The following is a 25,328-nucleotide window of genomic DNA, read 5'->3' on the forward strand; positions in this document are numbered from 1 at the left end:
CGTGCCTAGAAGGCGCGCAGGAACGTAGGCGTGTTAGAGGAGCTCTGAAGAGACAGCAAAAGTTCCACGCATTGCTGACATGACCCGACACTCTGCCCCGGTCTGTCTGCTCGACCCGATTTGTTTCCTGTATTCTGGGGCAGAGTAGTTCCACGTCCGGGTGCAACCTCGGTAGCCGTTGTTGGCGGCCGGTAATTGTGGGGGCCGGGTTTTGCGCCGTTGGCCGGGGCCGGTTCTGGTTTCGGAGTGACCGGGCCGCTAAACTAAGTACTGGCCGGTTATGAATCTGAGACATTAGCCCAGTTACCAGTATGCTTGGCAATAAGTCGGCGCGAGAAGAAACTGAGATGCAGTGCGTTTGAAGAAGTCTGCTTGGCCTTGAAGCATACACGCGATTTGAGACTATCGTAAAAAGGTCCAGGGAAAGAGAAAGGAAGACCAGATGACACGATTTACGGTTGCCACTTGACTGAAAGGAAAGAGAAAGCGAAGAGAAGGGAGGAGAGAGGGATTCAATCTTCAGAAGACTTGGAGCTTGGAAGGGTTTACCAGTTTACCTGGAGGCATTGAAATTCGAGCAGGAAGCTACCTCAAACATAATACCTTATCAACCAAGGTACCTAAGCATAAAGCATCGGCCTTTTCCAAAGTGGTCATTTCGTCAATCCCCAACCAGATGACCACGCCCCTCGCAAGCCAATCCGTCACCCTTCCTACTGCCGAGAGAGATTCCCCATCCGAATGCTCTCCCCAGACACCGAATCATTCCCGGTCCTCGTAGACGCTCCGTCAACCGTCTTGCCAACCCTAATAGCAGAATCCCTCTGCCGAACCAATCTCTTCTTTCTCTCCCTCTCCCGATAAAACAACAACCCCAGACCCACAATTAGCGCAACGCCCACCACGCTCCCAACCACGGCGCCGGCAATACCGCCCTTGGAAAGTCCCTTGGGACCAGCATCCGCAATCACCGTCGCCGTCGCCGTCGCCTCACTTCCCGGCTCTACCAACGGCGGGCCCTCGTCCCCGTGCCCAGGCAGGTTGGTAGGTGTTCCCGTTGTTGTCGGGGCGGGCACGTCCACGTCCTCGGTCGCGTTGAAGCAGGGGACATCGGCCTGGTTGAAGGAGGCGGCGGCGACATAGGTGATGTCGGCGCAGGCGTAGAAGGTCTGGTTCTCCGGGCGGTCGAAGTCGGCCGTGTATTTGATCTGGATGGTGGCATTTGCGCCGGCGCCGATGGTGGCGGGCGGGTTGGGGATGGAGATGCAGGTGTGGCCTGGGTCGAGCTCGGGGATGGCCGAGGTTCGGAGCGTCGTGAAGTCGGATTGGGATTTTGGGTCTATGATGGGGAGAAGCGGGTTGGATTAGGTACTGATATCGCGGGTATAATGTAAGGTAGGCAGAGCCAGGTAAAGAGGGACCAGGTGATTACCGTTGTTAAATGAGATGCTGATCTCCGTGTTGTAGGAATCATCCTGAGCGACGAAAGCTAGTTTGCCGCCGGCTGCAGGGACTTTTACATCAGCAACAAGACATGAGTGTCACGCTCAGGATCCAATCGTACTCACTCAGCGGAAACCCGGTCCTGTTTGTGACGCTCGCGACAGAGCCACAGGGGGCGGTATTGTCTACCTGTGCGGACCAGGCGCGATCGGGCGGCCACATAATCGCGGCAGGACCCATGTCGTCGGAAGCACCTTGGACCCCAGCTGCCGCTGCTAGCAGTAATATGGACTGAAGGACGACCATCTTGAGCATACAGTGTGCACTGCCCATGGCAGTTCGGTGCTCAAGAATGAAATGCAGGCGGGAACAGGATGCGGATGAACCAGACCCTTTGGAATTCTGAAGAAACTAGGGGAGAGTCAGTACAATCACATACGGACGGGCGGGGTTGTTAAACATATTGAGGGATGCTATGTATGTCGGCTATCTGCAGAGTATGACTGAGGGTGTATGAGTGGCCCGCAAGGGCAGGTGCACCGGCACCCTTCATGTTCTGCTTCCCCCGCCCTTGTGATCTCCTCTCACCGATAATTCGGACTGCTTCTTCATTCGTGATGAAGCCAAGAGCTTAGGAATCCGTCGGCAGAAGGAACTAACGTAGACTGAATACGAGTCCTAACCTGACAGACTCTACGTTTCTCGAGACGCGAGAGTGCCACACTTGGGTTAGCATCATTCTTGCATCCGATCTTTGTCCGAGCAATCGTCCGATTCTTCCGGTGGCCTGACTCTGACCATCTAACAGTAGCGCTCCTCGAGACCATTCCCTCGATGTCACCTTCGAGCACTGTTGCCCCATTGAAGCCCCGCCTGGATGTGCTTCTGGATTGGGCATAACTGCTTATCAGATGATCAGATAATTTGGCTTGGCACATCGATTTCCACTTTGATTAGATCTCACTCAGCAGCCCGATTGGACGGTCGATGAGAGCGTCCAACTCAAAGTTCCGCCCAGGGTTCGGACAGACTTGGCGAAGGAAGAGAAGGAAAGCATCCGGAAACCACGGTATCGCTCGCAGAGTTTTCCAGCCGATATCGCACCTAGGCACCATCGCTCAGCTGTCTCACTGCCTCACATGGATGAGGTAGAGTCGTAGCGACGTAGACTACTCACTCAGCCGCTGTTTTGGTAGGGGAGAGCCGAAGTCCGATGCGAGAGCTCTGTTAGTGTTACCACAGTAAACTGGGCAGACTGGCTTGGCCCGGTGTTATCGAGGTCAAGCTGTATCGTGTATATACCGCATGATCTATCCCCTGCAGTGCCCGCTGCAGCATCCTACAGTAATGCATCACCGAAGCAATTTAGCCAATCCCACCGCTAGGTATTATAACCTGCCGTCCTGCCCTCCCTCAGCTTGGTTCCCGTACCTCTCCTCGTCTTGGCCAGCCGAATCCCTGCTTCTCAGTTCTAACCGTCTCCAGGCCATTTGTATCACCCCCTTCTTCCTTGACCTCATACGTTCATTGTCTGCACTTAGCTAGGCCTCCATAGTCTTCATGATGTACAGCCGTGGGCTCTCTGTCGTTTTCGCTGCCCTACCAGCTTTTGCTGCTGTCAATGCGGCTCTGCCGGACAATGGCTTAGACTTTCACATTGCCTTGATGAGTCGCCAAGCACCGGGAACACCAGCATATGATTGCCACTTCAATTGCGGTAAGTGAATTCTTCAAAATTCTTCTCTTCTCGTTCTGGACATTTGGACTTGCTTCGAGCGCGTTTGCTCCCGAGCGGCCCACCTCTCAATTGTCCCGTCACAAACCTAATTCGACCTCGTGTCTCGGGCACAAACCCAACATCAACTAACACTTTGTCTTATCTACCTAGGCAGCACCATCTCCGGAGGGCGCGTGGAGAACCACTGCGACAACTCCACATGGGTCGAACTCTACGAAGCTTGCCTGGACTGCGCCCTGGATTTTGATATATGGCAATACTACAGCAACGGCGTTACCAGTGCCGCCAGAGCCTGCGGATTGAGCCCTACTCCGTCCCCTTCCGGTGACTCCGGTTCTTCATCCTCGGCGACCGGCGCCGCTTCCACTTCTGCGTCCATTTCTGCTGGAGTATCTTCTGCGGGTACTACTGCTGCTCCAGGGTCTTCGAGCACCACTGCGGCTTTGAATACGACATTCAGCCTCCCGACAACTGCGCCCCCAAGTGATACTGCCGCCACCGAATCGACTGCGTCCCCCACAAGTGTACGTTTGAAGCTCGGCTACGGGAACTCATATGTGCAGAGAAGTTAGCTGATCTTTATTCTGCTTAGTCTGTGAGCACTGCTGGTGCACCGGGAAGACAGATGCATGCTGCTGGATATATGCGTGGTATCTCAACTCTGGCGGGTGCCATGTTTCTGGGGCTCATTGGGCAGTGGTAGTCACCATGGTGTTTACAATCCTAGTATGGGACTTTGCATTGGGCCGACTTGCATTTGGGAACCCCTACCAGGTATATGTTCTCCTAATCAGTTACGAGGGGCTCGATTTCAGGTGCTACCTAACTTAAGTCTGTAATCTCGTATCCGAACAACCTAATATGGAGCGGATTGCTCAGCTCCGTTCTCTTAAATCTCAGTTGGTGCGATGTGTCCCAAACTTACGATAGATCGTTGCATTAACTATCCATCAACACCAAAACGCCGCTCCCGGTTATACAAAGTCTTTTAAAGTAGCCAATATTATTGTCACACTCCTCGCGTGTGTGCCTGGTACTAGTATCTACCGTCCACTTATCAAGCCTCCCCCTTCCATTCTTCCGCAGCAGGAGGAGCCCTATACCTCACCAAGAACGGCACGGCCAGCGCAAACAGCGTCTCGAACCCAAACGCAACCCACTGCAGCACCTGCAGCGTCCGGCCGGCGTGGATCAGCACCGTCGCGTGCGCCATGCCCGACGTGGCGTACGCGAGCGCGCCCGCCGACTCGCTAGTCGCCAGCGCCGCCGCGAACGCGAGTGCCGCCGAGCCAAACAGCATGCCATAGGTAATCCGGCGGATGATCGTGCTCCGGCGCGGGTGCTCGTCCCAGCCCTTGGAGACGTCGCGCTTGTGGAGCACCAGGGCAGTGATGCCGAACACAAAGAGCACGGCGGCGCCCGCGAGGACGGAGATGAAGATGCGGGATTGCAGGTCGATCGCCGTGGAGACGAGGTCCGTTATTTCGTCGCGGGTTACCGAGGCGGTGGCGTTGGAGGAGGAGGAGGAGCTGTTGCGGCCGAACACTTCGGGGAAGAGGTCGGCCCTGAGCGTCTCGACCGAGCGGCCCGAGACCGACTGGCAGCGTTTGCCCTCTCCGTCGATGCCGCAGATTCCTAGTTGTCCTTGGTTAGTATCTCTGAGGAGATGGAGGTTGACAAGGGAATAGACTCACCGAAATAACCAATGCGAACTTGAAGGGGTTCATCAGTTACGTTATTGTTTGGCCGCAAGGAAACAATGTAAATGTTGGGAACCCCAGGCGACGTCGAGACACATCCCGTCAGGGACAGTGCTGTCGAGTCCGTTAGTTAAGAATATCATAGAGGATTCAAACGATGCTCGAGAGACCTACCCTGGAAGACAATGATCGGGACGATTAGGAGATAAGGAGCGTAACGAAGCATGCCGTAAGCTATCTATATGTTAGCGAAACTGTCTTCATTGAGACTTTCTGGGAGCAAGTCCCGACTCACGCGTAAAGTACATCTTTGCCAAATTCTTCAAGAGAGTCATCTTGACGGGTTTTCAAACGCAAGCCAGGGGAATGAGTTGGGGGATCTTAAACTGTTGGCCAGCAACAAAGAGGCAATAACACAATAATAAAGGAACCCAAACGCCTTTGATTAGGACAAATGGACAATGGAGAGAGAGACCCAAGAGGAACAGACGAAAAGGAAAAATCCAGCGTGTTGGTCATTCACGGGTTAACATTGCGGCAAGAGCAGCACTGGCAGGTGGAGCTTTAATAATTATCCCACATCGTCACAAAAGCATAACTCACTTAACGACGTGTGCTTCGATCATGGAGTGTTTGCAACTTTGCATCGGCTATCTGCTACATTGGGGTTGCTGGTCAACCCCGGCTCGACCAACCGATTCGCTACCAGTCTCCGGCGCGGCGTTGCAGTGTAGGACGCTGTTTGGGGAGCCGCCCTCGCCGACCCATACCGCCGTCCCAGGGCCAGCCGTTTGTCCCCGCGCGTGCGATTCGACGTGACAAGCGACAATCGCTGATTGTTCTGGGCTTCCACTCCACCCGGCGCTTAGACAAAGGCTTTGGGGCTCAAAGAACTTGGAGGTGTCGGGAATCGGCATAAGTAGTTAGCGGCAAAACTCTATTTTTAGGGTGGCAGAAAGGTCTTGGCACTCGAACCATCAATTCCTGTCTCCGTATCCGTAATAAGACACACTCTCTACAGTACATATGATAAACTTACACAAGTGATAGCTTGGCTTGTATTGTAAATATGTACCGAGCATTCATAAGTGTAATATGCATGGTATACAAATACTTGTACAGTACAATACCCCGGTGAAACACATTACAGGTGTGGCGCAAGTACGGAATACTCCGTACGCCTGCTTGGATCCCTATCAGGTACAGTAGGTACCTAGCAGGGTAGTACTAATAAGGTATAGAGGTAATGACCGAACAGAGAGAGGTGATCCTACAATTGAAGTCTACGACGGGCTTCGCAGGAAGTGGTGGGTGAATTTTGATCTTTGATAGCTCAACTACTACGGCTCGCAAGCGACATTTACAGCAGCGTCTCGTACAGTATAGCTCCCGTGGGTATATTACCGCCCCACCCTACCTACAGCGGGTAAGTACATACCCAGGCATCTTACCAAGATACCTTAGGTAGGTAGCTTTACGGCCCGGCGAAACTATGGCTGGGCCCGGACTTGGCTGCCAAGGCCCCCACAATTCTGGACATCCGCAGCGTGAGCTGGCCCCACCTCTCCGCCCCGACCACCGACAACCTCCGGCCATTGCCAACCTGCCTGCTACCTGACACGGGATCCCAATGTGGTAATCTCCATCAAGCCTTTGAAAGATTGTGTCCTCCGGGTCAACTCTGAAGATGCTATACGTCTCAAATGCTTGGCCTGTTAAATGGTCCGCGAGTTAGTTCGCATCGGAAAATACGAACCATCCCGTCCCGCAAAAACCTCTTGGGGAGCGGTGAAAGCCTTGCCAAAAGCCTCACCGAAAAGCCTCGCCTGTATTGCCTCGAGCGCGGGGTCATGGATGCCTTATAAGAGTCTCGGCACCCCTTTCCCCAAAGGGAGGCCTCCTTTTGATTTGCCCTAATAAGTGGCCTTTCATGTTCCTGGAGGTGGTAGCCCAGGATGGAGTTGCGTACCGTCGGCGATATGCTGTGGTCCCAGACTTCCGCTTTGAGGATATTGTTCTTGATCATAATCATTATTAGTGCCTCGCATTACTGTTATCGATGGTTTGATCCTGTCAAACGTGAGCTACGCTCAAGAACTGTTTGCATGTACGAAAAATCGAAGAATCAATGATCCCGGTCCGACTACTTCAATGTCCCCAAAATAAGATCACGTTGTAAGTCCGCAATATCATGGCCAATGATCGTCATCCCGTCCCACCTGCTCCATCTTCTCCTACCAGCCCGTCTGCCCGCAGAGCCCACCCAGTGTCCCGCCTGGCATCTATCCTTTCCTTGAAAGTTTCGTCCAGTTCATTCCGTCGCATCATATGCTTCTTCCTCACGTGCTGCCATCGGTTGTCGTCCCGGCTATGCATGGATCCGCATACAGGACATTGAAACCCCCCACCAGGCTCTTGGCCAGTATTTCGGCGGTGCCTGTTGCTGGTATTGTGTCGCACCATCTTCTTGCGTTGATCTGGTCCCTCATCTGGGTAGTAATGGCAATCCCGACAGTACATAGATTCATTCTCGGCCTGCCTTCTTCTGAGCCCGGAAGCTTTGGACTTGCTAACCCGCTGCTGGCTTGGAAGCCCCGAAATGGCGGAGTTGCGAGGACGGCCGGGTAGCGCCAAGCCCTCGGGGCTCGTTAAATCCTCCGTTGTCGGCATGGCTGGTACACTGCGTGTTGTATAACCCGACGAGTTCCGTCGCGGCCGTGGAATCCGCGGTTGTCTCCGGAGCCGGGAATGCGGAGGCGAAGGAGAGCGTGGCTTCATAAAACCAGAGTTGACTATTTCGTTGGCAATTCCAAGGCCATAGACTGGAGATGTGAGCCACCCGCTTTCATCTAAGCCAGGTTGGGCGACAATACCGCCACTTAGGGGCTCGATTGACCGAGTTTCGTCGAAAGCGCTGGGCAACGATGTCGTTCCTGGAGGATGGATGGGCATGTGGCTTTCGGATCCTGGCTTTGGCAGCCATTGTATGGCCTCCAACTCCGGTAGGAGGGAACTATCAGGTAGTTCCGCCACGGCAGTTATCGAGGTCCAGCGGTCATGGGACGAGGCGGCCGGAAGCCAAGCGGCAACGTTGTCACCGTTCTGGCCGTACTCGACAGGAGAATATGTAGTGTGCGACGCAAAGAGAGGGCCCTGCTGCTCGACAGATGCTGCAATGGAGGATACGGCTGTGGAAATGCTCGAGTTTTGCGACTGAGAGAAGACAGACTGGCGGTGACTAGTTGGCGTGGATCGTAAAAAGGAGCTCATTGCCAAGTTACGGGGAGGAGGTCTGCCGTACAACGTTGAGTTTGGCGTTGGCGCCGTGTGCGAGGCGGAGATCAGTGTTTGGTCGGGGAGTTCATAGACACCGGGGATTTGGTTGTGATGCTGATTAGGCAACGCTTGGGGAATGGCGATCATGCCGGCGTCCAGAGCATACGAAGGTTGTCTATGTCCAATGGGGTTGGCATAGTGACTGGCATCGTGGGAATGGACATCCGGCAGCCCGGCTGGAGACGGCATGAGCTGCGTGTTGTATGCTGCGGACAGCTCGAAGAGAGAAGCATAATTTGGTGATAGCTCAGCGGGCCTGGAGTTTGCCGGGAGTTCTGCCACTGACGGAAGCAGAAGGTTGTCGTTGAGCCAGTGCAACCCTTGTCCCTCTCCCTTTTCGCTGGTCCTGTCAGACGCATGTCCCTGTCCTATGTCGCCGGGACAGTCGGGCTCCTGGCCGTGACCCTGTCCCTGTCCATTCTCGAAAGCATCCTGCGACCTCCTGCGGGACTTGTTCGACACTCGTTGCCTAATGCTGTCGAAGAAAGATTTGGTGCGGCACCATGTCACTTGAAGCTGGCCTCTCTTCTGACCACATGTCCCCTCGCTCACATTGCTCCGTCCGCACCGGCATTGAGACCGCCTGCAGTAAGCATCCAAGTCCGCCATCTTGGCCTCCAAGTTGGCGAAGTGTTCCTCGCACAGTTGCCTGGCATGGACGCATTCCAGGAGAGCATGGGATCTGTGGTCCGATGAGTATCAATGCGCAGGTTGGCGATCATCAAGACATACCTATAACGGCCATCATAGCTAGCAGGTGAATACGGCGGCGGAGGATTGGGACATGTTGATACAAGGGGCGAGGCATGGAAGGGAGCTTCACAGTCAACCGTTGCCCGAAGTCCATCAGGGCCAGCAGCTGACGCGGAGGCAACTGAGTAGTCCTGGAAGGCTACCATCTTGGGAGGGGTTGACAATCGTCCGTAACAGTCGTTTCGCATTGCAGCTGCCCAAGTGGCGAGAGTTCGGAGAGGGGACCCCTTTTGTGCCGCTCGCTCGGCGATCGTAGGTCGCTCATCCTGACGGTTAGGTTGTGTCGAGACCGATCCAAGACACCCCTCATACACCCGGTCGCTAGGTCCTCAGATCCAAGGTGACGGAGGTCCATCCAAACTTGCAGGCAAAGCCCACTTGCCCCAAATTACACTTCCCATACACGGAGGCAAGGCTCAATAGCCAACATGCCATCTCTGCTGCGACCCGGCTAAGCATGGTCCCGAGGGCACCGTATAGAAGATACCTGCACCGAGATGTGCCGGACAGGGGAGGAAGCTCTTTCCCCCATCGGATGCTGACCGGCGAGGCGGCGACGTTGTATCCAGGGTGCTGTGTTATGTTGGGAGACGAGATCTGTAACGGCGGGGGTGAAGGTCTGACGCGTGCATGCCTTCATGAACGGCTCCGGCAAGACCGGCCCTTTCTAGCTTCACCGACGCCGGTATCAATGATTGGTGCCGCCATCTCATCTGTTTGGCAGGATGGGTGAAGACCTGGAAGGCCCGGTATACCCAGGTAATAGTAAAGCGCATCGATACGGAAATCTAGCGCAAGGCAGCGAGGCCTCCGGCAAAGAAGGAACTGCAGCGTACGGAACGCGTAAGGTCTCTGTAGTGATATCGAGGCAAATGGGCCGAAAAGGTACCTACCTACGCAGCAAGTAGAGCGTGGCCCGTAGGTGGGGGGCGGGGCCACTCCGGGAGCTTGTCGGGAGCAGCCGAGCAGGACGGGATGTCGGCTGGCCCATTGAAGTACATACGGCGTGAGGCTTGTTCTTCGCTTTCATAACCGGAGATGACGGGACCTCCGGCGGACATGAGGAGGAAGCAGAACCGAACCCCCTAAAAACTAGCATTCGCAACGAGCGGCCGGGCGCCTGGAGGCTCTTATATCACTGCCTCTCAAGTCAGTTATCGCTGATTGCTCTTTCATTGATCAACGAGACGGAAAAGGAATTGTGGCAGTGCCCTGCTGTGAGTTGCCATAGCCGCAACTAAGGAGGCAGTGTTTGTTCAGCTGTGTGCGGGGGGAGACAAGCACCCCAATCAGAGGAAGGGAGGCCCTGGGGGACTCGAGGGAGTGGTTGGGGACCTCAGGAGACACAGCGTTTCTGCCATTGCTCGCTGAGGCTCTGCTTAGTTAATCCGTGGATATATGTACTTGTATTGTACACTGTAACACTATGCATGATTGAAGCTCGAATCCATGGAGCCTTCAGGCGCTTTCCCAGAGCCAGAGGTTTCGTCGATATCTCACGGCTGGTGGGGCTCTGGAGTCTGGAGAGTTGAGCCTCAATGGGGTGAGGAGGACCTAGGACCTTAGGTACAGTTCAACCCCGGAATGATTGTTAGCGCGGAACTTACGACAGGGTTTCTGCTCTCAACCCCGAACAAATACTCCAAAACTACGAAAAGAGCTAATTCAACGCAGAAAAATAGAGCATCCTGCAATAGCCTACGAGACTGAGTTCATCTGTACGTTTTTTCCGTAGAAAATTTGGCCGTTTTGACGTTAAGATCGAGATTTTGGGGTAGACCCTGGTCTCCAAGTCAGGCGCTAACGAACATCCAGGGGTTGGACTGTAGACCTCAAGTTACCCCGCTTGTTGCGCCGGGGGGCGGGGGAGGGGGACACCTACGTAAGCTGGGCCTGGCGATGTCACCTACATTTACGATATGTAGGACCTACGATAGTTGGTGCACGGCGTCTGGGTCTTCTTGCCTTATATGTCCGTCAAAGTTGCCTTGATGTGCGGCCGCGAACCAGGCAGTCATCTTCGAGTCGCGGTCACAGCTGGAGCTCGAAGTGCATAGGTAGCCACCAATGATCCTAGGTTGATCTGCGATTCTGATGAGCACTGAGCTGATATCTCCAAGCACCGCTACTCACTGAATCCAGGCAAGAAATGCAAACATGTTTTTTTGTAGTCAAAAATCACCTCGCGTGCTGCTGTTCAGTTGTGGACTTGTGGTTCTTTTTATAAGCGGCCAAACGTTGCTGACTGGCGGATGGGAGAAACTGTTCGAGAGGCCTCCCGTCAGAAGTCCAAACTGCCGCTCAATGAAGGAGCACTCGATGCAGCCTGCAGACTATCATGCCAGTCAGCGCGATGCCGCGCTGACTGCCTAGGCAGCGACCTGACAGCCCACTCGCGAATCGGCATAACGTTAACGTGCTTATTAGACCAATAGTACTAGTACCTCGCATTGGCCAACGAGATGCCGCGCTATCGCTGCATGTAACAATTGAGGGTGCACCTCCAGCCTTGTGGGACCCTAGGGATGGTCCAAGTCGGGATCTGCCCGGCCCCAGCCCTCCAATCCTTCAGCATTCTAGCTGCAGACTTACATAAAAGCACCCGTCCCCCCATCTCCATTGACAGTCCCTTGTGTCCCTGCTGTAACCTGGCCCTTGGCATCTCGTCTCTGGCTCGGCTCTTCTGGATACAGTCCCAACCCCTTATCATGGTACTCTCGCTGGGCACTTCATCCAGGGGAAGAGGCCCGGCACGGACCAGCGTCAGCATAGACGACGACGAGTGTGCTGTGTTTAGTGATGCCGAAAGTGTCTCTAGATGCTCCACCGCTTCGTACGACTTCTCGCGGACCCCAGGCAGGCAAGATTGTGCACCTGTGTTGTGAGTGAATCCCGGCTAGAGCCGCCAAGTCGGCATTGATAGAGGGGCTGACAGATCTGGTAGCTGTGTCAAGGAAGGGGAACAGGACAAACACGTGTACGAAGCCTGGAACATCCACTACTTCCCGCGGAAACGGGAAACCGTAGACGGCTTCAGAGTGCTCGGAGTCAACATCGAGCACTATGAGGAGTTCCGTGGCCGCACTGATGTGAGACCGCAACCATCCAGCCAGTCGGAACTGGCGGGCATACACATGCGCGGCATTGAAGAATTCGGAACCAAGCAAAAGCGCTGCTGGGCAACTCGACCGTTCCGTGGCAAGGGCAAGACTTACGAACAAGATCTCGAAGAGAGATGCGCAAGGCTGCCAGGCGACGTGAAGGACGCCATCGTCCGACTCCTCTTCAACCGGGGCAGTGCATCTTCAACACGCTTCCGCGCTCGGACGTGGACCGTAGTCTGCATGCAAGAGCAGCAACGTCACCGGTTCGCCCAAACGGACTCTACCGCAGTGAGGCGCCACAAGTTCCGCTTCTGGAAGAACCCTGACCGCGAAGAACCTCTGCTCTATTCGGTGGTCATCCGAGGTCACGAGACCAGCGCCGCTACCGATGAAGACGGCATCACCTCTTTCGCACCGTTCTCCAATCCGTGGCGCCATGCCGACAACGCCGAATTTCGCCGTAGAGTTCGCGAGCAACGAGACGAACGTGACACCCTTCGACGCAAAAGACGCACATCGGCTCCGTTACATCCAACCCGGGCACGCTCTGCGTCGCCACCGTCGTACCAAAGCATGAGCGTCCGAAGCCGTTATGGGTCGCCATCGCCGTCGAGTTTGAATAACCGATATGAATCACCTCCTCCGTATCGCCGGTATACTCGGAGTGAATCTCCGGTCCGTAGCCGCTCGCCCAGCGCTCGGATCCGGATAAGGCGGAGATCAAACAGTCATCTCGACGAAGCACCAACTCCGCCTTTGTCCTTCACACCACCACCAGCCGTCGCTGGATACAGCAGACCGCCAGTAGTCTCGGTCCCGCTGCCAGAGATCCACGGCAACCCTTGCCTCCCGCGGCCGCCATTTGCACCCAACGGCTTCTTACGATCCCCCACCCCTAACACCACCACTCCCGGACTTCAGATTCCAGGAAACTGCGTCGCCTGTCGCGCCTCGCCCGCATGTCGTCACTGCCCAACCCTGGGGCCCTGCAGACGGCCCCTAATGTGGTGGGGCGGCATCTGTTACCATCCCCCTTGCATCCTCTGCGCGAGGAGCCACCCACCCGCGCCGGCACCAATGTCGATGTCCCCCGTTCCCGGACCAGCGGCAGGAATGCCCGTCCCGTGTCGGTGCCGCCTGGCTGTACCGCCGCCGCCGCCCCCGCCGCCGCCGCGCCCGGGCCCGGGCCCGCACTGGCCGGCTTTCCCACGGATTCCGAGTCCGGTAGGGCCGATGCCGCCGACGCCGAACCCATACTCACCGCTGTCGACTCCGCCTCTGTCTAGTCCCGGTGGGTCAGTGTCCGGCAAGTCGACGATGTCTGCGCCGCAGACTCCCGTGAGCAGGAGCATTGGGGGTTCGCCAGCGGCGGAGGTGTTTGGGGATAATGCCTCGTCATCGAGTGAGGCAGGGGGCGGCGATGAGCGGCTGGGAGATGTGATTTCTCATGACCGGTTTGGTTGAGCTGAACTGGACCGTTTCCTCTGGGTTTCTGTCGATATCGGATTGTGATGGTGCTGTGGAGAGCCGGGCTTCCTTCAGTCTGGATTATGATGACATGTGTCACGATTGCGGACTTCACGATCCACTGAACGCTTCCTCTTCTTCTTCTTCTTGTAATCTCGTAGTCATTTCCAGCTACGATTCATTTCCTTACCACGATAATTGTCGCTTATAAATCTTGGTGTTTCCTAAATTTCGTGCTCAACTCGTTCGGAGTACTAATTCAGTAGATGAATAACTTCAATTTAAAGTGATGATGTGGGTTGCTGTTCGCTGTTAAGGTGTGCTCGCCCCACTTCTGGATTCTGGATGGTATTGTCTCCACTCAAGCCTAGTGGATCCATCCCGTTCCTTCCATTGGCGAAAAATTTCCAGAACAATCACCCATCAACGCCAAAGCAACACCCCTTCTCCAACCTACACAAACCCACAAGCGACAAAGATGCATCTCATGTACCTTCCCACCGCTGACGGCTCCGGCCGTCGGTATACTCTAAAGAAGGTCATGGACGGGCAGGTGACCAAGTCAGCGCACCCGGCGCGCTTCTCACCCGACGACAAATGGTCACGACACCGGCTGGCGATCCGCAAGCGGTTTGCTGTACTGCTGGAGCAGGCGAAGAGTATGGTCTCTCCTTTACTCTTTTCTTGCTGCCCTGAGCCCCATTTTCTGTTGCACTGTGAGTACTAACATGCCATTCATGTAGCAAAATGAGTGGGTGAAGGAATCGTCCGCGACGAGTGGTCGAACTCTGTGCATTCGCTCAGAGCAGTCTTAGGACACCAGCACGATTCACTAGCCGAGGCACCCTAGAACTAGCAAAACCCCGAAGATGAAGCGATGTGGTCCGCTTATCGAAAGGCAGTCGCACCTATCATGATCGAGATCCGCGCACCCACGGGACGATCGATTGTTGGATATAGTCACCTAACATTCGATGCGAATGGTGTGAGCAGGGCAGTGGAAAGGGTTGCTTAGATCTCGAGGCGTGGAGCAGACGCCATGTCGGCGTTGGCTTGGGTTGGGTGGGCTTTTACATCCGGCGTTAACTTGGTCTTTACACACTTGCTCCGTCGTCGATACTATGTATGTATACCAGTGGTATACGATCTATTGACTGACCGATTCACCCCTCTCTCCCCCAGCCTTTCAATGTGGAAAAGCATAGCTCAGGGATCCATACATCATCTCCTTCTCTTTGCATTGATGTCGCGCCCGGCCCCGATTTTGACCTTCCCACTGCCTGAATGCCTCGAGCCGGTTAGGATGCTGGGCAGATAGTCTTGATCCATGATATCCCGGTACTTTGTCCGGCGGTCCTCCTCCACTTTCTTCTGGTATTCTTTCTGGTCCTCCGCGAAAATCAACTCCCTCCCCCATCCATTCTTGCCGCCTCCCTTGACGTTGTGGCCCTTCCCGCTTGCTGAACCGTGGGTAGGCTTCGGGATGCTGTACACATTGCCCCGGTTGTTGTACTGGAAGTTCTTCTTGAGATGAAGCGTGAAATTTCCCGCCGCGTCTGTGCTGCACGAGACCCGGGTCAAGGTCGGTTGGCCACAACCGGGACAGAACTGCTTTGATGTGTCCTTGCAGACCTTGAAACACCCGTGGCATCTCAGGACCCATGTCTTGAGGAAAGTAATGCGAGAGAATCCCGAGTCCAGAAGGCTTTAACAGTCAACACCTATTCCCAAGTCACTGCGTCAAGTCACTTACTTGAGGTTCATTCTCAGGGCCACGTTTCGCATCGCCATATCCGCAGTGATCAACGCGGCCTGAAGCACAAGCTGCACTGGTTGGGGTGCCACCAGCGCGTTTTCTCTGGCCTGGTACTTTTTGATGTTGCTCGGCGCTGTTCGCCTACTGTTAGCAGGGACAGTTGGGGAATATCAGGAGGTAGCAAACGAACTTATCCACTCTCCCCCGCCATCATCATCTTCTTCTTCCGCCGACGCCCCCGCTTCTTCTATTGATGAACTGGTCCCCTGAGCCGCAGAACCGTTCAGGTCCAAACTTGATAGTTGGTCGGCAATCGACCCCCCCGGGGCTTCTTCAACCGGGGGAGTAACTTCCTCTAAAGCCTCCGGTGCAGAACTGTCCTGTCCCTCGGTTACGTTGGGGTTGGTAGCCGATGGATCGGGAACAAAATTCCCCTCCGTTTCCGTTTCCCTTGACCCATCTGCGCTCGGCTCTTCCTTTCCGGGCGGCTTTCCGTTCACGCCTTTCTGGTTCGGTTCCCGTCTTAGCCGCCACTAGATGCCGCACATGTCAGCCATGCGCCGCCCCGCAATCAGCCACAAACGGACATACGTCACCACCATTCCTTTCCAGTTCCAAATCGTAAGTAAGGGCGAGAAGGTGAAGATCGGGCTTCGACAGGACCTGCAGGTCCCCAGTCTTCCGTGCGAAGGCGGTAACGAACTGAACCGACTCGGGTCGTGGATTTCGCAGTTTCAAAAAGGGAGACAAGGTCGTCTGAAATCGCGATCTCGTTGCCTCATCGCGAACTAGAGCAAGGCTTTAGCCGGCAGGTCAGCCGCACGGGACGGAGGCTGGGCATACTCTCTGAAATCACAGCAGGTATGGTATAGAGCTCCTCGGCCTGGGCAAGCAATGTTGACAGAGTTGGGTCGTTCTTGATAATCGCGTTTGCGTCTATAACCAGGGAATGGACAGGCTTGGGAGGTGACGTCGTCTGCGACGATGATGCCAGGGTAGGCACACTCTCTGTGCTGTTCCTATTGTCTGGCATGGCGGGGGCGGGGTGTGGTCCCTCGGGCTGCGCTGGGGCAGGAGGTTTCGTAGCTGGTTGCTCCATAGCGAGAGTTCAGAGATTCACTTTCAGTGTAAATTGCTTGAAGAAAGTCAAACCCGTTCCGGGTCCTTGACGGTTTAACACACGAACAAAATCATCTCGCTGTCGGCAGACTCCCAGGCTACGTTGGAGGGCACTCGTTCCCGTAATTTCCAAAAATTCAGGCGGGGTTAACGGGCAGAATTTGGATCCATGGCGGGCGGTGAGATAAAAGCTCCACCTGCATCCCTTGGTACGACCCCACCCTTTCTGAGTTCTACCTGAGAACACTACAGATTCCCTAAGACCGGGAGTTCAGAGCTTCGCCCAAGAACTCCGGAGCGGTCGTCTTATAAGGTACATACATACGGCGTTCCACCTTACGAGTTCAAGTCGAAGAGCCCAGTTCTCCGCAAACGGTCAATTGATGGGCACCAACGACCAGTGTGGTAACAGATGAGTACGGCTTCAGGGACCTGCAGTGCACTATAACTAGGTAGCTTAGGTACATGTACAGTACATGTACCTGGGTAGAGCCAAACCCACCTCAGGTGCCGGTGCTATGTTTGCCAAGACAAACTTATTTAAGTTGCTCGCCTGCAGATACGAGGTATATCGTGGTCGCCCTATTTGGAGACCACGATCGTTTGGGTGCGGTCGCTCAGTATCGGGCGACTATGCTTGTTTTGAGTCCCGGTGCCTCAGACCGCCTGTCCTGGCTCTCGGTCAGACGGGAGACCTGGAGTCCGTCGAGTAAGATGGGACAGTTCTAAGTTGTCTCCCAGCAAGTCAACTCAGGCCGACCAGCGCGGCGGTTTCGGGTAGTACAATGGTTACTTTAGTACACTAGGACTGCTGACCCTGATCCTTCAAGTTCAAGGACATTTACGATATGGCGGATCAGTCCGGTCAGACACATGACATCTGCACGGTACATCTGTACTATATCCTGGTCCCGAAAGCGAACTGGGCCTGGCTCGGTCTCAGCTCATCGATGCGCCGCACCACCCAGCCCGAGTGGGCTGCACCTTGTGATACACCTCTGGAAGAAATATCTCTCAAAACAGATGCGATCAGCGGTTCTGCCCACCGTGTTTGCCGAACACCTCTTGTACAAGCTACAACTACACACATACATACGGCATCCCAAGGCAGGGCGCTGGAAGCGATGTAACGACACAAGCGAGGAACCACGCAAGGACCCGGTCACTCCCCCGCATTCCTAACTCAAACTGTACTCTGTTCACGCTGTCGTAATCCGTACAGTATGCACGCAGGTGCGTTGCTGCATATCTGCTCCGCCCAAAGCTGCGAGGCCGCGATATCCGGAACACCCGACCTCAGCGACCTCCGCACTTTCGGCCAGGATCTTTTCGTGAGGATCATGCTATGTCGGTCAGGAACCAGCGGGCGCTGTGCTTGGTCTCCGACTCTCCGCCTCTGGAACTTCGTATTTGGCTATCTCCCTTACCTACTTTGGTAGATATCCTGACGGGCGCTGACGTGCCGTGACGGTTGACCAACGGGAGAGGACAAGCTGGGGGTGTTGCTATTTCGAGGATGCCAGAACGGGATAGGCGGCAAGAAGACGCTTCTCTGGTTGAAGCACTCGCGCCGTCGACAGGGTGATGTCTCGCGCACTTGAATGTCTATATAAGGCCGGCGATGTTCACTCCTGTTAGTCTCCCGATTCCCATCCTCCTCCGCCATCACTCGCTCGTCGCTCGCTCTTGTCTCAACGGCTACCCATCTCATCCACCGGACCGCAACCTCGCCCAAGCCCCTCCGCACCGCTCACCATGTTCGCCAAACTCACTGTTCTCGCCCTTGCGGCTGCCGCCCCCCTCACCTCCGCCCTAGGCATGGCCCGCGTGGTCAACAAATGCCCGGACACAGTCCACGTCTGGTCCGTCGGCTCCTCCGTCACCGGCCCCTACGCGCTGGGCACCAATGGTGGCTTTTACGCCGAGGAGTTCCGCAAGGACCCCGTCACGGGCGGAAAGGCGCTCAAGGTGACCAAGAACGCCGACGGCCTGTACACGGGCGCGCCGCAGACCATCTTTGCCTACAACCTCGACGGCGATAAGATCTGGTACGACCTCAGCGACGTCTTTGGCGATGCCTTTGTCGGCAAGAAGCTGGTTGTGGCCAGCCAGGAGTCGACTTGCCCTTCGATCATTTGGCCCAATGGCGTTCCGCCCGCCGGCAGCCAGGTCAAGACCTGCACGGCCTCCAAGGATGTTGTCTTCACGCTTTGCGGTTGATAAACCGGTTGGGAATTTGGGATTGAAAGGCGGGGCAGGCAGGGGAAGACGGCTCCGCAGCGAGAACGGGACGACTCTGTAACAGGCGGAGAATTGGGATGGGCGGACCATCTTGTGTGTAAGGTACAGGCTCATACTGGAGGGGCTGTGGGAGGCTGGGCTCTATTGTTACGTGCCCCGAGACCATAGAATTCGTCGCTAAGAATCGGAATTCAAGTCTGCCTTGCGCGCCATGGCCCTCACTCGAACCATTATGATCAGTACTATTAGTACTAGTAGTATATGAAAGGGACGTGAATGCCCCAAGACATCACAAGTCGGTTTCCAGGCCTGTTTGAATACTACCACCGATATAGTAGTGCGACTGAAAATGCAAAACCTTACCAGGTAGGTATGCAACAGCAGACTAGTAAGATCCCAGATCATACGTGAATCGTTAAAGCTCCGAATGCACAACCCGTCGTTACATCATCGTTCTTGCCTTCCCCGTTTCCCCCTTCCTCTTCCCATAATAGATGCCACGGTATCAGTCTATGAAGGTATCGAGCCCATTAGCCTTACAGGAAACGACGAGGTTGGCGAAGTACAGATGTTCACCTATGATGTACCAGGTAGATGCTGAGTTTTTGGGTGGTCGTAGTCATTTTGATGTTTCATTCATTCTTGTTCCATTCCATGTATTGCTTTTTTGTTCTTACCTTTTTCTTCTGTTGTCACTCTTTCTTTCCTTCCTTTTCGTTATTTCTTGTTTGGATCTGATTCAAATCATTTTGCTTTAGTAATTACGACTACTGTACTCGTTATAAAGGCCTAGCTGACAAGCTTGGGTAGGGCTTTATGAGGCCTTAGGGTGCGGGGCTCCCTTTGACTTCATATTGTGTGTCGGAGAAAGGGTGATCTTGGGAAAAGAAGGAAACATTGAAATCTAGCCTCATTCTGTATCTTACCTCTTGGGAAATGCTCCCTGGGCCGTCATAGATCTTATGCCACAATCTTGGGGCACACTTATTGTACACCCAGGGTCCAACGAATCCGGTCACGACTCCTCTTTCACTCTCAAAACAGCAGTAGGTGTGCTGGTGCCAAAGCCTTCACCCGACGACAAAGAAGTCAGCTTACCGCTGCTGTGTGGTGTCCACTCCGACTCCGGATGCCCCGTTTCGTGGCGTGGCAAAGCCGGGGAGAATGATACGGGATGACGAGATGCATTCAAGTGGTATCTCCTAAGATTGTTAAACCAACCATGGCCGGGCGATTAGCTGACACCGTAGGTGCAGCACAGAGCATCCCTCCCAGCCTGTGCAGTCCGTTTCCAGCCAGGTTTCCTATAATGTTTATCCTAGCACGCCATCGACCTTCATTGTCCATGTGTGCACCTAAAACACCGTCCCATCACTATCGATCAAAATAGGCGGCTCCTTGGTATTCGGCCGGCTAACTTCAGCGATCTCTCTGCCTCCCTGTTGTGAGAACTGTCAGCATTACATCCCGGTTATGTTTATGAATTTGTCTGCAGAAGGTACTGCGAGTACGAACCTTCCAGCTCCCTGCCTCCAGGACCTGCGCCAAACTCAACTCGTGTCCAGCCAACTCGTCCTTCAACGCCTGATTAACCTCGACCGTCAACATATCCAAGAACCCCACCGTGACACCCCGCCACTCGACAATGACATCGTCGCCGGGCTCGAACATTGGCGCCACCTCGACACCCGAGGTCCCGGTGCGCTGGCAGTACTCGGTGTAGTGCTGCAGGCCGCGTTCCTGATCCTCGGGCTTGAGCGTCAGGACGCCGAGGTCAACGAATAGCCCGCCATTCCGGTACTCGGGCAGCCCGGTGAGCAGCTCCTGACCGGCGAACTGGATCTTCATGATGCTCTGCATGGGCTGCATGAGAGAGTACGTGAGCCACTGGGTGAGCTTGTGGAAGGGAAGAATACTCTCCCATGGTGCGACACCGTTGGATTGGCCAGTTGTATTGGGGAAGGGAGAGAACGTCGGGCTGGTGGGTGATTGGGCGGGTTGCGGCATCGAACTGCATGGCCAGGCGTCACCCAGGGAAACGCCGTTGATAGCTGTCCGGGAAGGCGGCCAGATCGGGGCGAGACCGTTCATGAGGACGTTCCACAGTACGGGTATCGGGACGATTATGACGCTGGAAGCCTGCGTTGCCGGGTGGGAGAGAATATGGTCTGTGTTCTCCTGTCAGCGCAACGAACTCCAAGCTCCGGTAGCTATGCAACGGCACCTACCAAGCATGTTGCCCGGCCGGCCATCCTCGCCGAAGAACTCCTTGCTTTGTTCTAGGGCCGCCCCAAGACGGATTAGAAGCTGTGCTCTGCCTTCAAGGCCCGCCATTTCATTTCCCGGCTTGGACTGCAGCCCCTGGGCGAGCTGCTCCACGGTCAACTCCCGTAGGGCATCCTTGTCGACCTGGTACTTGTTGGTCTTGCTGCTGGAAAAAAGCCCCTGGAGTGCGCGTTAGCGCTCATAGGAAGGAATCTGGGACTCTGCCGGCGAAAGGAGATCTACTAACAGCCTTGAACATATCCAAAGTCGCAACAGCAATGCCCTCAGACCGCCTGTAGACACGACCATTCTCGGCGCTCCTGTAACTCCATTCCGTGCCAGCGCCGGCATCCAACAGCACGCTGACGAGGAAGAGATCGATCATCCGCTTGCATTTTTCCGTCATATCAACCTCCTCCGACCACGTCGCCAACAGGTGGGCGATTCTGTCCCGGCCACCCACACCGAAATGCTGGTAGCGGCCATGCGGGGGGATGGTCGTAAAAGGAGCATCGTAGTCACGCTGGGAATGAACCTTATTAGCTGACTGCCGCTGACGGAATGGGAGCGTGAAGACGAGTTCCTAGGCGACGCCGGAGCAAGCCACCCTCGCCACACACGATGCCCGGCTCAGGAACTGACCTTGATGATGTTTGCAACGAACGATACAACGTCCGGAAACTTTTGCATATCCACGTCGAAATGTCGCAGCTCATTTCTGCGCGCCTTCTCCGTCACGATCCTGCACCGTTCTCGGACCGAGTTCAAGCTGCGTAGGTAGCCCGCAGGATCGAGTTGCGGGTCTGGCGGCCTCGGCATCGCGATGTTGGGAATTGGGCCGGGAGAGAAAGGCGTGAGCGGGGTCCCTGGGCCGCCCATGGTGCTGGTGGTGCCCGCTGATGTCCGGTTCATAATGCGAGCGCTTGTGTTTATGGGGGTGATATTGCTCGACGAACCCGACGTGAGAGACGATTTCGACTGCGAGCTCGAAAGCGTTGGTTGCGTCGGTTGGGTCGGCGGTGGATTGCTGGCCGCCTTGGAGGCTTTGTCCTTCCTCGAAAATAGGCCCATATCTGCGTCAGTGGGACTTGGGATGTCGCCTCAGTGGCCGGTCTGCGGGCTCTTTGCGGGCTCAATCTGCCCAGTTGGGTTGCGGCGGTCTGCAGGTGGCCGTACAGTATTCGGATTCGACAGCGGTTGTGCTCGTGACTCGGTGGGGCTGCGAGTTGGCAGCCTGGGCTGGGTTACGGATACGATTGGATGTATCGTGGCGGCCTAGTCGCACTGGACAGAAGCAGCAGGAACGAAAAGCGGCCTTGTGAAGCCGATAAGCTCGTTTGAGCTGTCCGTGCAGAATAGCGTCGGGTGTTCGAGCAAGTGTTGTGTTGTGTTGAGCCAAGCTGGGCACTCCGGGCTGTCGGGAGTTTTGTGTTCAAGCACACAGTCAATCGTGCAAGAGCCAGGGCTTCTCTGCCGCAGGGGTTAGCTGGAGGGAGAGTATTGGCTTCTGCTGGCCCCAAAACAGCAAAAGTCAACAATTACACACTCGCTAGGAGACATTGGAGCGAGCTCGTGGGAACGGCTAGGCCTTCACATGGTGGATCGATGGGGCAACTGACAAAGTTGGAGCTCAATCGAGAGGGGTAAGGTGGGGTGCATCAGGGTGACCCTTGCAACTTGCGGCAGGAGCAATTGCATGGAACGGGAAATTGAAGGAGAAATGCATCGGCCTTGGTTCCTCCACAAAGCCAATATTTCCAGCTGTGAAGGCAAACGGACGGGAGCATTTCAGTACCAAAAAGTCGGATGCAGTCTCCTCGAAGAGCTGTTTCAGTCCTCGTTTGGTTCCTCGCCCGCCCGGATACGTTTTCGGTCGTTTCCGACCCGTGTTTCCGGCCGCTTCTCCCTGGCTCGGCTCCCCAATGCCTGCCTTCGTCGGATTGTATGTTGGTCTCGAGACGCCTTTCTGCACGCCCTCGAGCTGTTCTGTGCCTAATAACCGTACCCACTTCTCTCCGAAGGCCTGTCCGTGGATCGTACCTACACAACGAAACTATTTTTTCTTTGCGTCCCGATCGAACGAGAGATGGTGTGATCAATGATAAGAATTACCGCGCTCGCAAGACCCGGGACAGCGAGTCAGGAGCCTTAAACTTGACTCGACGGATCGCAGCTGGGAGACACGAATCCTCTATCAAAGCGTTGCTCCCATCGCAGGAGCGAGACCTTCCCTTTTAAGCCCCCTCGGTTGGCGGGCAGAGCAGAACCCCGGTGGCCCGCAGACCGACTTCTTCACCACGCCGGCGATTAGCGAAAGCACGAGGATTTCCAGTGGTCGAGAACTTTGTTGCCTCCCCCGCACCGAGACCCATCGCTGTGGATGAAGTAAACGCATCCCTGCAAGTGGGCGCCGGGAAGCATTCCAGTTGGACTTGCTGAGAAATGGCGGCGCCAACCCGGCCAGAACGTGGTGACCAAACCCCGGTCTCCGACTGTGGCTATCCTGCAGGTACGGCGCAACGTCAACCCACCACCACGGAGCGACCCAGATTGAGATGCAAATTCTGCGAAATGTCACACAGCGACCGGTGTCTGCCCGCACTAAGAGATTGGCGATTGGAAACGTTGCAATCCGGCCGTTCTCGTCGCTCGGTGACCGGGTCGGTCGGAATAGTAGTGTAAAGTCCCGTCGGTCTACGTCCCTCTTTGCTGGTGTGTACCTTAGGTACCGTAGCGTAGGTTGCACTGTAATCATTCATCCTTCCAACGAGACACTCCGAGGTTCTTCACGAAGTACGTATCATTGCAAGGCTAATCCTGTCGTTCATCGAGGAGCCCTGATTACCTGGGAAACCTTTACCGATGAGTCCAAGAGTCGAGACTTGTGTTCGAAGATCCGAGCACTGTCCGACACCATTGTGAATGAAGATGGCTGCGCTAGCTCAGTGCCCTAACTCGAGAAACAACGCTATGTACCCACCGGTGTGGTTCGTCCATGTCTTGGAAGCCCCGACTCTCGCCTGGCTTCCCTTGTTTGGTTTGGGGGGCTACATGTACAGTACATACAAAATGGCTCATCTTACCATAAGATGCGTGTGCCTTGATCCAGGGGGTACGGGACATGAGAAATCCATGTAGTATCACGACGTTCAGGAATAGGCATACCCTCTAGGCACGCACTCCCGTCACTCATATCTGTCTGTAACTTGAAGTTAGGTGTCAGCAATCCCTTGTCGTGGATGGTAGCCGGCTCATTCTGCCAAGAAGTCGGCCATGCTTGGAAACCCAATGGACCCTCGATGGTTGTCACTGGATCGGCGATTCCAAAGCCTCGGCATTAGCTAACATTACCATACAGGCCTTAGCTGGTGATTACTGTGCATTACCTACTGCGCAAACTCGGCAATTCGACAGGTGTATGGCGTGGATGGCCATTGAGATGGTGAGAAGTCACCTGTTGTTTTGGTGCACCTCCTCACATTCGATCCGTGACACCTAACGCTGATTATTGTCGGGAATTCATATGATCCAAGGTCTCGTAGACAACATTACCGGATAAGTCACACTTCGGAAAGTGTAACTATCCGCTCAAAATCATGTAATCCGTACGGCTCAGGAGACCGAGCCTTGATGGCCGACAAGGTAGGTTATCCGGTGACACCCGCGAGCTGCCCTGATCATCCTCAACATGGATGATGGTGGATGGCTCTGATGGGTAGTAAAGATGGTGGTGTATTACGCTTTATTACCCTATCAGGGCTCTCGACGGCATCATACATGGTTACACTCCAGAGATCTGCGCCTAAAATTCGCAAGATCGTCCTATGCGGCCCGCCCATGACAGGGATAACGTTAATCATGACCGGGAAGAACAGCGGCATCATTATCTCACTGAACGCGGATTGAAGTATTGTATCACATGATGGGTCACTACTAGTACGTATACTTATTCCGCGTCGTGTTGGAGATAACTAATACACGTCAATGACGAGGAGTACGGAATCTCCCGTGGTGCTCTGGTAGAAACTCATGATAATCCCTCACGGCTTCATATAGATCGTCACAGTGTCATACAAGCAACACGAACTTCCCATCCCTGCTAACCCAAACAGTAAAAAGAGAAAAGGAAAGATAGAACCAAAGTGAGGATAATCAAAGTGAGAAATTGAAAAGTTGGGGAGGCAGTCAAGGGCAGAAAAGGGGGTAGCAGAGCGTGAAGAGTTAGGGAAAGGCCAAACAAAGGAGGCTGAATGGGTACGCCGAGTTGAATATACATCCATGCGCAATATGCCCGAATGTGCTCGATGCTAGTACTAGTATGCGTGTGTGCTGCCTATGCTAACCACCAAGCCCGAGAAAAGGCATGAGCGATATCAACCCTCCCTACCCAAGAGCTACATTGAGTT

At 54.8% G+C, this 25,328-nt stretch overlaps 10 protein-coding genes across 10 annotated transcripts; 4 read left to right on the top strand and 6 right to left on the bottom strand.

Annotated features, from left to right (window-relative positions):
• Positions 1–562: 562 nt before the first annotated feature.
• B0T15DRAFT_109637 (uncharacterized protein) lies at positions 563–2,172 on the bottom strand. Its single transcript, XM_062861484.1, has 4 exons — positions 2,104–2,172; positions 1,569–1,854; positions 1,433–1,504; positions 563–1,339 (listed from the first exon to the last, which is right to left on the bottom strand). Exons 2-4 carry the CDS (start codon positions 1,774–1,776, stop codon positions 714–716), a joined length of 906 nt encoding a protein of 301 aa, XP_062724306.1. The 5' UTR covers positions 1,777–1,854; positions 2,104–2,172; the 3' UTR covers positions 563–713.
• Positions 2,173–2,771: 599 nt separating this feature from the next.
• B0T15DRAFT_524618 (uncharacterized protein) lies at positions 2,772–4,096 on the top strand. The gene is made up of 3 exons (XM_062868783.1): positions 2,772–3,160; positions 3,332–3,705; positions 3,774–4,096. Exons 1-3 carry the CDS (start codon positions 3,004–3,006, stop codon positions 3,882–3,884), a joined length of 642 nt encoding a protein of 213 aa, XP_062724307.1. The 5' UTR covers positions 2,772–3,003; the 3' UTR covers positions 3,885–4,096.
• Positions 4,097–5,502, bottom strand: B0T15DRAFT_524620 (Ca2+ regulator and membrane fusion protein Fig1-domain-containing protein). The gene is made up of 4 exons (XM_062868784.1): positions 5,177–5,502; positions 5,056–5,115; positions 4,876–4,995; positions 4,097–4,816 (listed from the first exon to the last, which is right to left on the bottom strand). The coding sequence occupies exons 1-4, from the start codon at positions 5,214–5,216 to the stop codon at positions 4,239–4,241; spliced, it is 798 nt and encodes a 265-aa protein (XP_062724308.1). The 5' UTR covers positions 5,217–5,502; the 3' UTR covers positions 4,097–4,238.
• Positions 5,503–7,049: 1,547 nt separating this feature from the next.
• On the bottom strand, positions 7,050–9,458 carry B0T15DRAFT_109693 (uncharacterized protein). Its single transcript, XM_062861485.1, has 2 exons — positions 8,950–9,458; positions 7,050–8,899 (listed from the first exon to the last, which is right to left on the bottom strand). The coding sequence occupies exons 1-2, from the start codon at positions 9,156–9,158 to the stop codon at positions 7,087–7,089; spliced, it is 2,022 nt and encodes a 673-aa protein (XP_062724309.1). The 5' UTR covers positions 9,159–9,458; the 3' UTR covers positions 7,050–7,086.
• Positions 9,459–11,250: 1,792 nt separating this feature from the next.
• Positions 11,251–13,246, top strand: B0T15DRAFT_524628 (uncharacterized protein; the record flags this gene model as incomplete). The annotated part of the gene is made up of 2 exons (XM_062868785.1): positions 11,251–11,851; positions 11,915–13,246. Coding segments are annotated over exons 1-2 (1,688 nt in total), but the record flags the coding sequence as incomplete, so codon positions are not given.
• Positions 13,247–13,919: 673 nt separating this feature from the next.
• B0T15DRAFT_109754 (nucleolar RNA-binding protein) lies at positions 13,920–14,542 on the top strand. The gene is made up of 3 exons (XM_062861486.1): positions 13,920–14,200; positions 14,285–14,292; positions 14,357–14,542. Exons 1-2 carry the CDS (start codon positions 14,020–14,022, stop codon positions 14,290–14,292), a joined length of 189 nt encoding a protein of 62 aa, XP_062724311.1. The 5' UTR covers positions 13,920–14,019; the 3' UTR covers positions 14,357–14,542.
• On the bottom strand, positions 14,516–16,712 carry B0T15DRAFT_109767 (Nin one binding Zn-ribbon like-domain-containing protein). Its single transcript, XM_062861487.1, has 5 exons — positions 16,141–16,712; positions 15,889–16,085; positions 15,488–15,830; positions 15,295–15,430; positions 14,516–15,246 (listed from the first exon to the last, which is right to left on the bottom strand). The coding sequence occupies exons 1-5, from the start codon at positions 16,394–16,396 to the stop codon at positions 14,763–14,765; spliced, it is 1,416 nt and encodes a 471-aa protein (XP_062724312.1). The 5' UTR covers positions 16,397–16,712; the 3' UTR covers positions 14,516–14,762.
• Positions 16,713–18,171: 1,459 nt separating this feature from the next.
• Positions 18,172–18,636, top strand: B0T15DRAFT_491110 (uncharacterized protein; the record flags this gene model as incomplete). Its single annotated transcript, XM_062866748.1, has 1 exon — positions 18,172–18,636. The coding sequence occupies one exon, from the start codon at positions 18,172–18,174 to the stop codon at positions 18,634–18,636; it is 465 nt and encodes a 154-aa protein (XP_062724313.1).
• Positions 18,637–20,012: 1,376 nt separating this feature from the next.
• Positions 20,013–21,993, bottom strand: B0T15DRAFT_508989 (uncharacterized protein; the record flags this gene model as incomplete). Its single annotated transcript, XM_062867761.1, has 5 exons — positions 20,013–20,096; positions 20,173–20,825; positions 20,886–21,102; positions 21,170–21,445; positions 21,565–21,993. The coding sequence occupies 5 exons, from the start codon at positions 21,991–21,993 to the stop codon at positions 20,013–20,015; spliced, it is 1,659 nt and encodes a 552-aa protein (XP_062724314.1).
• Positions 21,994–22,079: 86 nt separating this feature from the next.
• Positions 22,080–22,732, bottom strand: B0T15DRAFT_109872 (uncharacterized protein). Its single transcript, XM_062861488.1, has 2 exons — positions 22,542–22,732; positions 22,080–22,387 (listed from the first exon to the last, which is right to left on the bottom strand). The coding sequence occupies exons 1-2, from the start codon at positions 22,618–22,620 to the stop codon at positions 22,167–22,169; spliced, it is 300 nt and encodes a 99-aa protein (XP_062724315.1). The 5' UTR covers positions 22,621–22,732; the 3' UTR covers positions 22,080–22,166.
• Between the last annotated feature and the right edge of the window lie 2,596 nt (positions 22,733–25,328).

This window comes from Chaetomium strumarium, assembly GCF_033439665.1.
Source record: "Chaetomium strumarium strain CBS 333.67 chromosome Unknown B0T15scaffold_2, whole genome shotgun sequence".
Lineage (NCBI taxonomy): Eukaryota > Fungi > Ascomycota > Sordariomycetes > Sordariales > Chaetomiaceae > Chaetomium > Chaetomium strumarium.